This window comes from Oratosquilla oratoria, chromosome 32 (assembly GCF_046742065.1).
Source record: "Oratosquilla oratoria isolate Oo_2021 chromosome 32, ASM4674206v1, whole genome shotgun sequence".
In the NCBI taxonomy this organism is placed as follows: Eukaryota; Metazoa; Arthropoda; class Malacostraca; order Stomatopoda; family Squillidae; genus Oratosquilla; species Oratosquilla oratoria.
This window is the reverse complement of record NC_134808.1, coordinates 13,089,590-13,107,402: the sequence shown is the minus strand read 5'-3', so window position 1 is coordinate 13,107,402 and position 17,813 is coordinate 13,089,590. Positions and strand designations below refer to the sequence as shown.

Below are 17,813 nucleotides of genomic sequence, written 5' to 3'. Positions count from 1 at the left end.
ACCCATACACAACCATTCTCCACTCACACCTGTCTTTTGTCTTCTCCCGTCCTTCCTCAACAGAATTCCCCTTTCCCAATGCCCCTTTTACCCCGTCCTTCCATCTCATCCTTGGTCGGCCCCTCATGTTCACTCCTTCCACCTCTGCCTTCTACATCTCTTTTATTAATCTTTCTTCACTCATTCTTACCCCTACCATACTTCTCAGGCATTTCATCTCAAACACATTTAAACTCTTCGTCTCTTATGTTTCATGTTTCTCCCCTATACAGTGTTGTCAGCACTGTCTCCTTCATACATTCTCCTTTTAGCATCCATTCCCAAATGTCTGTTCCTTTTTTAATCCCCCAAGGCATTTACTTGCTTCTCAAATTGCATTCCACTTTCATCACCACTCCTCCCTTTCCTGGCACATCTGCACCTAAGTATCTAAAGCTATCCATCTCCTACAGTCTCTCTCCCTTAACCTCTTCAATAGGAGTCAAATTCTCACATGCAGCATCGGATGCCTGATGTACAATGATGTATCACAATACTCACATTATAAAATATAAAATCACTGCTGATTTACTCGCTCCCTTTCGATCTGAGTAATAATAAACACAGAAAAGGTGATTTGGCCAGTTCACAGAATTTGGGGGTTATTCAGCTACAACTACAAAATAAATACAATCAGGATGCCAATACTGACATCCTCATACAACCACTCGTGCTTCATGATGCCTATGTAGGCATCATCGTATGGAAGAGGTTAATACTTACAATTTGCTGTCATCCCCCTGCACATGTCATCACCTTACTTTTACCTACATTTACCTTCAACTTCCTTGTTTCATGCACCTTCTCAAACTCTGTCACTAACTTCCTTAATCCCTCCTCTGATCCTGCTACAAGTGCAGTGTTGTCAGCAAACAACTGGCTTATCTCCCATTTTTCTCCATTTTCTTTAACCATCTCCAATCCCCACCCCATTACCCTTGTATTTAGCTTTCGCACCACCCACCCCATCTATGTATAAATTGAATGGCCAATGTGACACAATACATCCCTGGCGAGGTCTACCTTTACCTCAAACCATTCACTCTCTCCATTTCTAATTCTAACACAGGCTCTACCACTCTCATAAAAACTCTTGACTGCTCTTAACAGCTTCCCTCCTATCCCATATATTTGCAATATCTCCCACAGTGCCTTCCTGTCTACCCTGTCATAAGCCTTTTCCAAATCCATAAAGGCCCAAAAAACATCCCTACTTTTTCCTATAGCTTTCTCACATAACTGCCTTACCACAAAAATCTTATCCATACAACCCCTACCTGTCCTAAACCCATACTGTTCCTTACCAATTACTCCCTCTGTTCCTCTCCTAATCCTCTCAATCAAAACCCTCCCATAAGCATTTCCAACTACACTCAACAAACAGATTCCTCTGAGACTAGTACATTCACACTTGTCCCCTTTTCCCTTATAAAGTGCAACTATACAGGCACTCCTCCAGTCTTCCGATACTCTACCCTCTTTTAGACAAACATTAAACAACCTCACCAGCCAGTCCACCATCACTGTAGCTCCCTTTTTTAGATACTCCGTATGACACCCATTCAACCCAGGTGCCTCACCTGCTGTCATCATTTTAATAACTGCTTTCACCTCATCTTTCCTTTTTTCTCCTACATTTTCCTCATTCATCACTGTCATTTTCTTGGTGCTTCCCACTGCAACTACCTTTCCCTCCCTATCCTCCTTCACATTTATCAACCCCCTAAAATACTCTGCCCATCTTCCTCTTACTGGCTTCTCATCTATTATCATCTCTCCATCTGCACCTTTTACCTTTTCTTCTCTACTTGATCCACCTCTTCTTCCTCACTTGATTTCCTTTCAAAACATCTTTTAATTATATTAGGCTGGTTGAGGCAAATTCCGAGAATTTGTTTATTTAAAAATGAAATTTGGGCCCCAATAATAGCATACTTCTAAAGGTGAGACAAGGAGGAGGGGACGGTGAGGGAGGTGATGACTGTGAGTTTCAAGTTGCGTCTCAACTTGGTCTGCTTGCAGGGGAAGGGGGAGGAGGTGAGAAATCAAGGAGCAGTGAGCCAGGCTTACATATGATGTTCCGAGGTAATCTGCACCCTCAGCGTTCGTCCAGCCTTTATATTTAAGGGCAGGTCACGACCCATGTTTCCAATTGGAGTGAGGTCAAATGTGATGCGTGGGAAATCGGAGGCAAAATGCTCTGATGCTGATGACTCGGGAAGACAGAGGTATGCATTCCTCGGTGAATTCAGTGTTCATCATGTGGCTGGCCAAGGTGCAGGTTAGTCATCACTGGCTGATGCTGGTACTGCATGTGTTTTCCTCATGGAGGCTTTGTCCACCAGTGGGCCTAAAAAAAACTCTGGGTCACATGAGCATGTGCCATGGGACCACTTGGGGATCAGTAAGCTCGTGAGATGGCCAAAGAAGAGGTGAGGATAGGAGTGAGGACTACTAATATGCCTCCATGGAAGTCAAGGCTGGAAGTGAAGTCATATGGAGCCTCGACAAGAAATCGTCAAGGGAGTTGTCATGATGAGGCCAGAAATCAAAGGCGGGAGTAGAGCTGGCTATCAGACTGCAGGGGTTGTTGTTGTTGTCGTTCCCTAGACTGTCTGTCCGAGCAGTCCCGTCTCCCCAAGGAATGCCACAGCCGAAACTGGGTTTTCCCACAAATTCTTTATAGACTGTATGTTGTGTTGTTTGCGTGCATGATTGTGTATAATGCAGTCTTCCATTATGTGTTGTATGGTATGGGGTCAAATGTTACATCCCGGGCAGCTGTTCACAGTGCGGTCATCCAACCTCTTCTGGTAGCTTAGAAGTGCTAGGTGGTGGCCGCACCACAGTCTGGCCAGGTGGACTCTGTCCTTTCGTGGGAGAGTGGATTCAGAAGGGTGGATATCAGGGGGTCTGGCATGCAGCAGTGTGTTGTCTTTCAGTGTGTTAATGGAGCGGTGAGTGATATGATTAAAATATGTTTCCGGAGGCTGGTATTTGGTGGTTGTGGAGGAAGAGAATAGAGTATCTGTGTGATACAGGTCTTTGTGTGTTGTTTTAATGTTTCTTGGTGTGTGTGGGTGTTCTGCTATGTAGTGTAGCGGGTGTGATGTGTTTGTGGTGGCTGCGGCAAGTGTTTGTGTGCCTCTCATGTCGAGGTGGTCCTTGACTTTGAGGACTTTTGTTTCATGGTGTAAATGGTCTGTAGGTGTTGTATTTGTGCAGCCTGTAATTGTTTTTAGGGCTTTGTTTTGTATGATTTGAAGGGTGTTGTGGTGTGTCTCACTGAGATTAGGAGCCCATGCAGGACTCGCATAATTCATCACTGAGCGTATACATTGTTTGTATATTGTTGTATTAGTTTCTTTGTTTTGTCCAAATGTTGTTCCAGCGATTGACTTAAGTGCATTAAGTCTAGGTGTACATTTGTTTTTTATGTTTGTGATGTGTTGTTTGAAAGACATGGATGTATCGTATGTTACACCAAGAATTTTCGGTGTGTTTGTGTGTGGTATTAGAGTGTTGTTGATGTAGAGATGAGGTATATATTTGTGTTCTTTTGTCCAGGTGGTTAGAAGTGTTGCTGTAGATTTGGTTGGAGATATTTTGAGTCTGTGATGAACCATGTGTTGAGTGTATCAAGGTATGGCTGGATTATTTCTGCAGCTTTGTCTGTGTTACGATGTGTGCATGTGATTGTTATGTCGTCTGCGTAGGAAGAGATTTGTATTTCTGAGGTGTCTGGTGTGGGTAAGTCATGCATGTAGAGATTAAAGAGCGTGGGGGATAGAACAGAGCCCTGTGGTACTCCATTCTTAATGTTTTTGATGTGCGATGATTGGCCATTATATGACATAAGCATTCCTACCTGCCAGATAATTGGCCAGCCATCTTTTGGTGTTATTGTGCATGTCTGTGTTATATATTTTATTTGTTAGGTTGTGGCGGGGGATAGCATCAAAAGCTTTACAAATGTCTAATGTTATAAGAAGTGTTCTGTGGTGGGGCCTATCTGAATTGATGCCATCTAAAATTCTTTGTGTGAGGTTTATCAGAAGAGCGTTTGTGGAGTGTAGTGGCCTAAAACCGTGTTGTGAGTCAGCAAGGGGAATATGTGGTGTGACAAGTTTAAGTATTAGGCGTTCAATGACTTTAGACGGGGTGCAGAGAAGTGTGATTGGGTGGTGCGATGTTGGGATTGTTGGGTCTTTGTTCGGTTTTGGAATGGTGATTATTTTACCATGCTTCCAGATGTCGGGTATATTGTGTGAATAGCTGTAGTTTGCAATGTTTGTGAGTGCGTGTATACCTTGTGGTCCAATGTGTTTTAGGTGGATGTTACTTATGTTATCAGGGCCACAGGCAGATGAGTGCTTGAGATTATGTATTACAGTATGTGTTTTGTCTGACTGTCTATGAAGGGTGTATAGTCTGAGTCTGTGGGAAAGTCTTTCTTACGTCGAATAGTGCGTCGGTCGTCAGGGTGAGAAGTGAGATGGCTTGTCTGTGCAAAATGATTTATGAGTGTGTTTGCTTGTTGTCTGTTTGAGGGTAGATTGTCTGTTGTTGTGATTATTGCTGCGTGAGAGCGTGTTGTGTTACTGTTGGATAGTGTAATGCTGTTGAGTGTTTTGTACAATTTGCTGGTGTTTGTTTTGTGATCAAGTGTATTGATAAAGTTTTGCCAATGTTGTGTTTTTTGTTCGTGTATTTTATTGGCAATCACAGTGTTTAGTGTTTGTATTTGGTCTGCTTTGTTTTGAGGGATGGGTGTGGGGGTATTGTGTTTAAGTGTGTCTCGTTGTCTGATGAGGCCTTGGATTTCTAGTGTGAAGTTGGGGTTGTGTGATTTTCTGTTGCCACTAGGGATGTATCTCTTTTCTGCGTTTTGTATGATTGTATTAAAACTGTGCACAGCATTGTTTATGTTTGTGATTGGTGTACTGTTAAATGTTTCAAAATGTAGTAGTAGGTGGCGGTCTGTTTGCCACAGGGTAGCAAGCCTTGGTTCGTTCAGCTACTCATGTGGGACTGGGGTTGCCCTGTACATTGTAGATGATGTCGAAGAGGTTAGTACATCTTCGAGACTGCTCAGGGGATCTCGTACCTGGAACGTGTACTTGGATCACGTTGTATAGTGGCATTGGAGCGTGGTTGCAACATCTCCCTGAAAAGATAGACACTTCAGAAAGGTTGTGGTTAGTGGGTGGGGCATTAGGCCACCCAGGGTGTTGTGAACTTGATAGTCAAGGTTGCTAGTCATTAGCTTTACTGGAGTCAAGATGCAAGACCTTGTGATCTGCATTGACTGTGTGGGTGGGTCAAAGTGGCGATGCTCACAGCTCTAGTTTGCTAATGATCTTGTGGTTGTGGTGGTAGGCCATCAATATACCTGTGGTAGGCGAGAGTATAGGCAGTCGAACTGACAGTCGGTAGACGTGGCAGGCAGCGGTGACAGACGATCTGGCAGACAAGTAGCAGCACTACTATACTTAGGCATTTCATCTCAAATAGATTTAAATTCTTTCTTATGTTCCATATTTCTGCCCCATACAGTGCTATCGGCACAATCACTCCTTTACACAAACTCCTCTTAGCATCCATTCCCAAATGTCTATTTCTCATTACACTTTTTAATCCCCCAAGACATTTACTTGCCTCTCTCAATCTACATTCTACCTCCAACTCCACTCCTTCCTTTCCTGCCACATTCACACCCAAGTATCTAAAGCTATCCACTTCCTCCAGTCTATCCCCTTAATACTCACTTCCAATTTGCTAACATCTCATCACCTTACATTTACTCGCATTTATTTTCAATTTCCTTTTTTCACACACCTTCCCAAACCCCGTCACTAACTTCCTTAATCCCTCCTCTGATCCTGCTACAAACGCAATGTCATCAGCAAACAACAACTGGTTTATCTCCCACTTTTCTCCATTCTCTTTAACCATCTCCAATCCCCAACCCATAACCCTTGTGTTTATGTCTCATCACCACCCCCATCCATGTATAAATTCAACAGCCAAGGAAATATAACACATCCCTGATGAAGTCCTACCTTTACCTCAAACCATTCACTCTCTCCATTTCTAAATCTAGCATAGGCTCTACTTTTCTCATAAAAAAACTCGACTGCTCTTAATACCTTCCCTCTTATCCCATACATCTACAATACCTCCCACAGTGCCTTCCTGTCTATCCTGTCAAGCCTTTTCGAAATCCATAAAGGCCCATAAAACATCCTTACTTTTCTCACATATGTCTTACCACAAAAATCTGGTCAATGCAACCCCTACATGTCCTAAACCTACACTGTTCCTCACCAATTACTCCCTCTGTTCCTCTCCTAATCCTCTCAATCAAAACCCTCACATAAGCCTTCCCAACTACACACAACAAAGTGATCTCTCAAAAACTACTACACACACTTGTCCCCTTTTCCCTTATTAAGTGCAACTATACAGGACTCCTCCAGTCCTCTAGCACTCTACCCTCTTTAAGACAAACATTAAACAACCTCACCAGCCAGTCCACCATCACTGTACCTCCCTTTTTTAGACACTATGACACCCATCAACCCAGGTGCCTTACCTGCTGTCATCATTTCAATGACTGCTTTCATCTCATCTTTCCTTATTTCTCCTCTATTTTCCTCATTTATCACTGTCATTTTCTTAGTGCTTCCCACTGCAACTACCCCTCCCTATCCTCCTTCACATTCAGCAACTCCCTAAAATACTCCTCTTCCTCTTCCTCTTACTGCTGTCTCTTCCATTATCATCTCTCCATCTGCACCTTTTACCTTTTCTTCTCTACTCGATTCGCCTCTTCCTCAATTTCTTTTCAAAACATCTTATTATTACTTTCAAAATTTTCTGTTGTACTCTTACCCCATTTCACATATGCTCTCCTCTTTTACCTCTTTTATCTTATGCTTTATTTATCGTCTTTTCTTTGTACCTCTCATGATTCTCTCATCCTATTTTGTAACCGATCTGTGAGTACTCATATTTTCTCTTCTACAACCTTCTTTCCTTCATCATCCCACTACTCACTACCCTTTCTTCTATTTCTTCCTGTCCTCCTTGTTCCACACACCAACTTTGTACCCTTTGTGACCCCCTCCTTGAAACATCCCCATTCTTCCTCCACTCTTAGTTCTATTCTATCCTTCACTCCCTCTCACTCCTCTCTCAGCTTCTTGTACTCCTTTTCTTTCTCGCTTAAGCAGTTTACTCTAAACACGTTCCTACCTTCTGACCTTGTCCTCTACTCTCAACTTACCTTCCACCAAAAATTATCTGATATCCCCCCCCCCACACTCTCTCCCCTTAGAACATGTACATCCAAAACTCATCCTACTCTTCTGGTTACCACTATGTACTCCATTAACGCTCTATCTACCACCCTTCGATCCACCACCCTCTCCCATGTGTACTTGTGTTTGACTTTCTTCCTAAACACTACTTGCTATCATGAACTCTCTAAACACATCTCCACCATTATTTCTCCACTACAATTTTTTCCTGGAACTTCACACTTCCCAACCACTCTGTCTGTTGGTTTATCTCCTACTCTAGCATTAAGATCTCCCAGTACCATTACATTGATATTGCTCCCAATCCCTGTATGCACTCATTCAAATATATCCAAAACGCCTCCCTTTACACTCTTCTCACTACCAGGCCCATGTGCATTTACAAAAACCCGCTTCTCCCTTTCCAGTTTCACCTTCATCACATTAATCTTGAAACCTCCTTCACTCCACCACACATTTACCTATTTCTTTAGTAGCATAGCCATCCCTTCTCTCCCTCATATTCTTTTCACTTTTGACACCCCATTTCACATCTGCTCTCCTCTTTGCCTCCTATATCATATACTTTACTTCTCTTTACTTTGCACCTCTCATATGATTCCCTCGTTCTAATTTGTAACCAATCTATGAAAGCTTGCATCTTCTCTTCTACACCCTTTTTTGCTTCCTCATCCCACCATTCACTACCCTTCCTTCTATTTCCTCTCATCCTCCTTGTTCCACACACCATATTTGCACATCTTATGACTCCCTCCTTGAACCATTCCCATTTCTCCTCCTCTCCTAGTTCTACTCTATCCTTCACTCCCTTCCACTCCTCTCTCAGCTTCTTCTTATACTCATTCTCCTTTTCTTTCTCATTTAAGCAGCTCACTCTAAGTACCTCCCTACCGTCTGCCCTTTTCCTCTTTCTCCACCTATCCTCCACTCTCAACTTAGCTTTTACCAAAAAATAATCTGATATTCCCCCACACTCTCCCCTTAGAACATGTACATCCTTAACTCTTCCTACTATACTCCTGGTTACCACTATATAATCCATTAACGCTCTACCACCCTTTCATCCACCACCCTCTCCAATGTGTATTTATGCTTGACTTTTTTCTGAAATACTGCATTTGCTATCATCAACTCTCTTTCAAGACACATCTTCACCGTCAACTCACCACTACAATTTTTTCCCGGAACTCCTCACTTACCAATCACTCCATCTATTGGTTCATTTCCTACCCTAGCATTACCAAGATGAAAGGTTTTCCTTACAGTTTTATGAAACTAGTGTGGTTCGTGGGAAGAATAGGAAGTATTTTGTATTAATGTGTACGTGAAGGGATTTGTTGGGGTTGACTTTTCTGTATGTGCAGCTGTCTAGGGTGCTGGAGTTCAATGTTACAATTTGATTCATACAGGTTAGTTCTGTGGTGCGGTAGAAACTGAAAAGGTAGGCTGGGCAAACATGGAATTTAGAAACAGCTGGTTTGCATATGGCGAGGTCGGAGGAGGAGGTGTATGAGGACCATTGGCCATCTTCAGATTTGATAACTGTTGTGGGTTCTACATCGAGAGTGATAGTTGAGTTTTTGTAGGTGTATGGGAATGGGATTATATTCTAACCTATGAATCTTATTTTTGGGTCGAGGTGGATGTGTGCGTAGACTGCGTTGTTTCAGTGAGAGGGTAATATAGGTCTAGTTGTTCGGAGGGGAAGATGCTTTTTAGGTGGCGGTTTCTTAAGGCCTATGGAGAGTGCAGTTTTTAGTTTGCCTTTGGGGAGGAGGTGGCCTTGTCGGCGGCCACGTTGACGATGTCGACTATAAGTATATGGTAGTAGTGTCTGACTATATCTATGTGGTCGCTTAAGTCTTTTATTTGTTCTATGTAGTATATGAACATTTCTAGTTTATGGAAATGGTTAGACTGAGTAAGGGAATATTTATGAAGTTTGGAGAAACGGTCTAATAGATTGTTAATTGAACCTGCTAAGTGTTGTGAGTTTCCCATCTTATTAAGTTTGGAGGCCATTTTGTCTATAGTGTGGCGAACATTGGTTATGTCACCTTCAGTGGCAATGCCAAATAGGAATTTAGAAAGGGAGCCCATGGAATTCATGAGTCCTCTTTTATGTCTGAAGGAGGTATGGTGGAATTCTGAGTTATGATTTGATATCATGTCACTCCGTTCAATTGTGGAGAGTTGAAGTAGTGTGTTTAGTTTGTCAGAGATTAAGTAGAACATGTTGTCTCTTGATTTTGAGTAGTTTGTCTTGGGACTGGGGTCTTTGAAGGTGGTATGGAAGTGATCTGACATTGTATTCGTAAGTTTACGTATTGACTCTAGGTCTGAGTGTAGTTTCGCAATGTCGAACTCCATTTTTACTGTGACTGTGTCTCTGATGACCATTACCTGGCCTGCAGAAGCGACTATTGCTCCTGGAGTCATCCTCAGTTGGTTAGTGCCGGAGAGGGCTGCGGCGAGGTAGGGGTGTCCTGGAAGTTGTGGAGTGTGGTTAGGTGTCTTATCTCTGGATTTTTTATTTATTTATTTATTTATTTTTTATGAGTATGATTTGGCTATGATTCTGCCAGGTGAACACGATCCCGAAGGATGTGAAGAGAGATTATATAGTTAGGGAAAGGCTTGATGAATAGGGATCGTGATCACTTCCCATTCAGGTGAGCATGACGTCCTGCCCTCAAAGGTGGGAGAATCTGGATTGGTGTAGTGAGTTAGTGCTTGGAGCGTAGTGTCATGTGAAAGGTGGAGGTTGGTTTGGTAGGAAACCGTGTCTGTCTAGGATGGACTTTACGTCGAATGTTGATTTGATTGGTTTCAGTTTTTCTCCATGTGCTGTGATGAGGGTGTCGTCTGACGGGTCAATAAGGTGGTAGTTGATATTGGTTAGCGTTTCTGCTACTACCAGGGGGCCGAAGAACTTTGGTTTAAGTTTGTGATATCTGTTGTGGTGTTTCAACATGATAACATCACCTGGGGCGAGAGACAAGAATCGAGAGTATTTTTTTTTTTTTTTTTTTTTTTTTTTTAAGGTTCTTTTTTAATTCTTTGTGGATCAAGTGCATGGCGAGTTCTACGCGTTTTGCGTAATCTTCTATGGTGTAAAGGGGGGATGGGGGGTTTCTTGTATGTCATAAGGCATACTCGTACGGAGGGGTTGGCCAAAGAGTGCAAAGTTGGGGAGTTCTTCGTTGCTGAGTTTATAGAGCCATTTACTTATGGGAGCCAATCTTCCCATGTTTCCAAAAGGCATTCTTGCCGGGGGCAGAGGACTTCGAGGATTTTTCTGTTTGTTCTTTCTACTAGTCCGTTTCCTTGTGGGGAGTACGCTGTGGTGTATAGCCTGTTGATGTGGTATAATTTGGCTATGTTTTGGATGACTTCGTTCTTGAACTCAGATCCGTTATCCGAAAGGATTTGACGAAGAATGTCATACTTACAGAACACATGGTCGACTAAGGCTTGGGCTACAGTTTCCGCCGATTTGTCTGGTAGGACTAGTATCGTATACTTTGAAAAGTAATCTACTGCGGTAAGGATGTATTGGGAACCTTGGCGGCTTGGGGGGTAGTTTTTTAAAGATCAATGCCCATAGTATCCCATGGTTCTGATGGAATGGGCACTTCTCCGATTTGGAGTGGTTTCGGGTCTGGTCCACGAAGCTGGTTACATGTGATGCAGTCTTCGATGTGATGGTTTATGTCGGTGGCCATCTTGGGCCAGTGATACGCCCGTCTGGTGTTTGCAAGGCATTTTTCTTTGCCTGGGTGGCCTGCAATGGGGCTATTGTGCACCATTAGGAGGATTCTTGGAATTAATGAGTTTAGAATTACTGTTTAGGTTGGGGTAGTGGTGCCTCTTTTAAGAATTCTCGGAGGGGTACAGGGGGAGGGTGTAGGGTGGATCCCATTTCTAGGTGGAGGATTACTTGTGACCAATTTGGGTCTTTTCTCTGCTCTCGGAGTTCCTGGGGGGGGGAATACAATTAGTGGTTGTGACTGTTGCAATTAGAGGGTTTTGGCTAAGTGCGTCTACTATGACGTTTGCCTCTCCTTTTGTGTAGGTAATTTTTGGGTTGATTTCTAAAATGGTTATATGCCATCTTGCTATCTTACCTTGTAAGGTTTTTCCTCTGAAAAATTCTATTAAAGGCTGGTGGTCTGTCATGACTGTGATTTTGTGACCCAGAATGAGTTCCCGGAAATGTTTTAGAGTCCAGACTACTGCTAGAGCTTCCAAGTGGGTGGTGTAGTTACGCTCTGCAGGGTTCAGTACGCGGCTAGCGCACGCTCTCGCCCTATGTTTCCTGTTTGAGTCCCTTTGTTGTAGGACTGCACCTGTCCCAAGGGTGGATGGATCCGTGAACAGAAAGAATTCCTTTGTAAAGTTCGGGAAGGCGAGTATGGGTGCCCTGTATACTGCTGTCTTTATTTTCTGGAAACATTCTTGTTCTTCAGAGTCCCATTAGAAAGGTACATTCTTACATGTAAGTTTGGTAAGTGGGGTAGCTAGATCAGCAAAATTTCTGATAAAATGTTTGTAATAGGCAGCCATGTCAACAAAAGAACGGAGTCGATTCTCGTCATTTGGGGTGGGGAAGTCAACAATGGCTCTGATTTTTTCTGGGTTTGTGTGGATTCCCTATTTATTTACTGTATGGCCAAGAGAGGTGATTTCCTTTTTTAAGGAATGAGCACTTGTTAAGATGGATTTTTAGGCCAGCTTCTTTGGTGGTTTGTAAGACGTGCCCAAGGGTGTCAATGTGGTCTTCTACAGTATGAGAGAATATTATTAGGTCGTCTAGATAGACGAAAAGGTATTTGCCTAGTTTGTCTTTAAAAAGGCTATTCATAAGTCCTTGTACTAGGGGTGGTCACTTCTTTTGACTCTTCTTCTAGCTCAATCTACCAGAAGGCATAAGGTTGAGAAAACCTTGTTTCATTGGCCCAGTGATTGGAGGACACCTGCCATGACAGGCATAGGCATACGGTCTGGGGTGGTGTTGGTGTTTACTTTATGGAAATCTGTGACTGGTCTAAAGGATCCATCATTTTCACGAACTAGGAAAAGTGGGGAGTTCCAAGGGGATTGAGAGTGTCTGATGACACCTTGTTCCAGCATCTCGTCTATGTTTTGTGTTACCAGTTCTTTTTTGCTCTGAGGAATTCTGTAGGCTGGTATGTAGATGGGAGGGGTGTGGGGTGGTATGTGTATATGGTGTTTAACCAAAGAAGTCTTCCCTAATGGTTCATCGTTTAAGGCGATTGCCTCACGATGGGATTGAAGGATGTTCCTAAGATTGGTTCTGGCTTGCTGGAAATCTATGATTGGGATATCTTCGAGGGGGATTGGAGTGGGGTTTGGTTTGGTGGTGATGGTGTTGATTGGAGTGGTGTGTGTTTCTTGAATGGGGTTTATATATAATTTGGCTGTTCCTAATTGTGTGTTTGTTTAGCTTAACTGGGGTATGTGAGATGTTCTCTATTAAGATTATTGCCTCTTTGTTCTCTCTAACTGTATCCCAAACAGCAGGCATATGGAGATTTTTTCTCCTACAGGTATCAGGAGACACAATTATATCTTGGCCTGGAAGTGCACCAGGTATGATTATTGAGATAATCATACTTTCCCTTGGGGGTGATTGTCAGTTTGCCTTTGTTGAGAAATTGTGTGTTGAGAAAGGGGGGAAGTGGGTGGTGTGGTGTTGTCTGACTTGGCATGTGTGTGTGGTTGGGGAAAGGTGTCGTAATGTTGGTGGTAGTGTCTGATGTCGAGTCAGGGATTTGCGGAGGCATCCTGTGTTCTGTTGAGGTCGGCAGATGCTGAGTTGACCAAACTTGGTTGCAGGCACGATGTTGTGACACTCCTGTAGGGTGATGGGGGGGGGTAGTGGTGGATACTGAGGGTGTCCACCTGGGCACCTAGAAGCGTCGGAATAGATGAGGGTGGGATTTCTATGTCACCTAACTTGAGCATAGCAGGGTTTATATATATATATATATATATATATATATATATATATATATAGTGATTTTTGTGATTGGTTAAGAATTCCAATCCTATAATACCATCACATTCAAGGGTCCAGTTTTTTACTACATAGAAGGTAGTGGGTGGGAATGGGTTATTAACAGTGGTTATGGGGGAGTTATAGTTGAGGTGAAGTTTAGGTGCATACCACTTATCATGGTTCCCATAAGGTGTGGTTTGTCGGTAGGGTAGGAGTCACCTAATTGTGCACATATGGATTGTGAAAGTATGTTTATCTTTGCGCCTGTATCTATTAGGAATCTACAAGGGACATTTCCTATTGTGCCCATGAAACATAGGGCTTCTGGTTTATCTATGGGCAATGTTATGTTTTTTTCTTGTGGGAGGCTTGTATGGATTCCCCAACTGTCTGTTTTGATTCCTGTTGAAGGTTGTGGGGCGTTCCTATTGGGGGTTGTTGGGTTTTGGTCGTAATGTTGGGTTTTGGGCTCGGCACTCCTTGTCGGAGTGGGAGTATGTGTTATGGACCAAGCATGGTTTGTTCTGGTTGTGATGAGTAGGTTTGGGGATAGATTGGCAGTTCTGTTGGTGGCAGTCTCTATCTGAATGGCTATAGGGGTTATGTAAAATACAGTAAGTATGACGTTGGTTGTTTGGTGATCTTTGGGTTCTTGTCTGATTATTACCCATGCTAGCTGACTGGGTGCAGGGTTGTTGGGCTTTGCATTCAGCATCTGAATGGGATGCTGTGTTATGAAGGGAACACGTTGTACTTTGTCTAGGGTGTTGTCTGCAGTCCCGTGTGTTGTGGGAATTTGACTTGTGGATATCACACCAAGTGATGCTGAGGTTGTTATTTATAGATACTCTTGGGTTGCGAGGGTTAGGGGTGCTTGGAGTGTTGTTTATGGAGGATATTATGTTTATTCTGGCTGGTTAAGTATTACTGAATCTATCAGTTCCACATTTGTCTGTTATGTCAAGGATGTATTTGGATGGGGAGGTGTCATTTATGTCAATGTCAACTCGCTGGGCCTCTCTTTCACACTTGATGGGGAGGACCATGAAAAACATGACAAGTTCAAAGAAATTTGCTATATCTCTTTTGACATAGCTCACACCGTGGTTATTCTGTGATACCCATTGGGAGGGACTATTGAGTGAAGCTCTGATTATTTTTGAGACTTTTGCTACCTGTGCCACGATAAAGTGAAAGGAGAAGGAGTGGGGTTGCGCATGAACTCCAGGAATTTTAATAGAAAATGAAAATTATTCTGAGGTCTGTCACTGAATAGTTTCTTAAGTTCTGAACAGTATTGCGTGTATGTGATGATTCTATTTTTTTATTTTAAGAGATAAGAGAGATCTTTGTAGCTATCCCTTGGCTGAATGTGGTTATTGATGATAGTTATTTTGTGTTTATCCTGGGTTATATTATTCTTAGCTAAGTGGACTTCGCATGCTGCGATGTAGTCAGTGATGGTGATGCCACTTGCTTTCGAAAAAGTGGGGATGTCAGGATTTGTGGTTGAGAAGGTATAGTGGTTATGGATTTGGGTAGGGGTGTTTGGAGGGGGGTGTTTGGTCTTGGAGGATGAGTGGGTGTCTGTGGGGTACTGGGTTGGCTAGTGGTATGGGTTGTGGTTGGGTTTATATTGCTTTGATATGCGGATGGAGCGGTATTGGTAGTTTGGGGGGGGTCGAGGGGGGGGTTGAGTTATATCGCCCTGTGCTCCGTTTGTGTTACTGATGTTAATAAAACTATGATCTACTGATTCAACTAGGTTCCTAGCCGCAGAACGTGATCGGGAATTTTGTGAAATTTTAAAAAAAAAAAAAAAAAAAAAAAAAAAAAAAAATGATAAATGTAAGTTACTGATGAAAAAAATAGATATATACAATTATATATGAAGAAAGATGAAAAAAATATATATATTGTTCATCGTTCTGAAGGTGGTTCCTATAGGGCAAGGGGTAAATTGTTGGTTTGTGTTGTTAATGATGTTTAACCATAGGGTTTGGAGAAGTATGCCGATGTGTGAATTTGATAGGTGGTCTTGGGATGATGTGGAGAGCCAGGTGGGTAGTTAATCACGTAGGGGGGTGCCGAGGGTGTAGGAGCAGGGTGATATGTCAGTTAGGTGGGTGACCTTGAGTCAATGTGAATCTGCTGTCCAGTTCGGTTGATTCGGCACCACCGTGAGTTTCTTTTCTGGGGGTGGGGGTGGATAAACAGCGGGCGTTGTTGTCTGGTGACGAATAGTTATTGTCTTTGTTGCCCAGGGAGGGAATAAAATCGTGGAGAGTCGAGTATATGCTGGGGTTCAAAATGTTCGTTGTAGCGGGGTTGATTGTGACAGCTCACGAATTTTGCTGATTTGTTGGGCTGCAGCAACTAACACACTTGGATGAACGAAGGATTTGGTTTCTTTTTGGATTATGTCCACACAATGTGTTCGAGCGAACTATAACTAAACAGTAACCGATTTCGGCACCCGTTTGTATGGGGAAGAGTACACAAGGTCACTTGTTCCTGGAACACCCAAACACTCGAGTGGTCTCGTGGTATTCTGTGTGCTACTCGACGAGTAATATAGGTATACGTGGTCACTTTGTTCACTTTCACTGTGCACTGGGATTCACTTTATGAGTGTCAATTATTTCGGGGGTGGGTGGCGCTGCCACCAGTGTAAATCCTCCTTAGGTGGATAAATCAAAGACCACAAGACCTTTTAACAAAAAAGTCTATTATCTAAGATCACAACTGCAGACCTTCCCGGTCTGCTTTCCACCACTCCTGGTGGGATGCATAAAAAATGCTGATAGCGGCATTTTGGGGAGTTTGCAGGTTATAAATAGTTTACATTTTATTTTGGTGATACAAGTTTTGGGTATTTCATTTTACAGTAATTGTCATTATAAGAATGTATAGTTATTTCTGGTTATTTAATTATTATGGTTATTAGTCTAAATTACGTAGTATATTGTGTATGAGTAAAAGGTGTTCTTAGGAATCAGGGGTATTTCACGGTTTGGTCACGTGAAGGAAGAGGTTAGGGGTGTGTGTGTATGTATGTTCGTGTGTAAGTTACGGTGTAATTTTCCATAGATGTTGTTCCAATATGTGGTGTTTAGTTATGGTTACACTCGCAACTATACTCCCAAGCTCAAACTTGCCCCTCCCTTTCAACTTAGTATTACTCAGCGCCAATCTATCTTCTTACAAACATAATGCATATCTCTCCCATTTTACTCTCATCTGTACCACATCCTTGCACATTAAAAGACCCAAACCTTAGGATTATTGTTGGAAAATTTCTTCCAGACCCTCCTATGTCTTTGCTTTTTTTAGGAATGTCCCCTATGCAGCTACAGAGAGTACGATGCCTAGTCGTATCCCTGTCCTGTTTTTTGTCACCTTTTATGACTCAAGTGGAACACTCAGTGGCAGTATTCTTCTCTCCTACCCCAGGGTTCGGTGAAAAAAGGAAATGAATATTCAGAGAAGTGATACAAAACAGTATTAAGAGTGGGGGGACAGTATAACAGAGGGACACTCACAGTATGATTATCATTATTTCTCTGTGAATAGAGATTTTCTCTATCACAGACAAAATGATGCATAGCTTTGGTCCACAGGGGCGCCCCCATATAGATCCTAAAGTAATAGCGGCATGCTACTGAGCAGCTTTTAACCCCACAATAACATGCAGCCAATATTCGAGACATATTGGCTGATATTACTCTTACTAAAAAAAAAAAAAAAAAAAAAGGATAGTATGGATATTTTTTCTATATAATTGTTTTCTTAATCTTGCAGCTTGTGGATGCTGGAGGCATGGTTCAGCTTGAATCTGGTGAATTAGAGTTTGAGGTTTCTAAATGGGTCTCTTCAGGTATTCATGTAGAGAAAGTGAAAATTCTCCCTCAAATAGATAATCTCAAGAAATGGGTACGTTATCTAACAACTTCAGATTGTTTTACTATCAGACTTTCATAACTGGTAATGTTGGGAATCGTTTCATTAGACGTATTTGTGCCATTGTTTATTTTTCATCAACTACATCTGTAAGGGACACTGTCCTAGCCTCCTGTTAGGGGGAGTTGGTGTTGTTAAACTGAATCATCATCAGTTAATCACATTTGCATGGTGAGGAGGATATGCCAAGAGGCATGTAGCTATAGCTGAAGCCATCAACTTTGCCCTATGTGCTTAGGCTGTTGGGGAAGGTAACAGTTATTGAGAAGTGCAGGACTTGAACTTGTGTTTGGGAAAATACAAGTCACACACTTCCAATTGGACAAGTGCACTCACATTTGTAAGATGCATATGTAAATTTATTGTATAGATTGTTTGCCTTGAAACTGGATTTCAGTGAAGAAGAAACAATTGAGTACACTTGAACCCCAACATTTGCTGGGCTCAAGGGACACATTAATTTCCAAGTC

The 17,813-nt window shown here is 42.4% G+C and overlaps 1 protein-coding gene across 1 annotated transcript in view; it reads left to right on the top strand.

The window, feature by feature from the left end:
• LOC143017547 (AP-4 complex subunit mu-1-like) overlaps window positions 1-17,813 on the top strand; it is a 126,931-nt gene that overhangs the window by 108,571 nt on the left and 547 nt on the right. Inside the window, exon 10 of the mRNA XM_076172336.1 lies at window positions 17,185-17,813. This exon is cut by the window's right edge and continues 547 nt beyond it. Within this exon, the coding sequence (XP_076028451.1) occupies window positions 17,185-17,364 (180 nt within the window). The 3' untranslated portion in view covers window positions 17,365-17,813. The remainder of the gene's footprint in view (window positions 1-17,184) is intronic.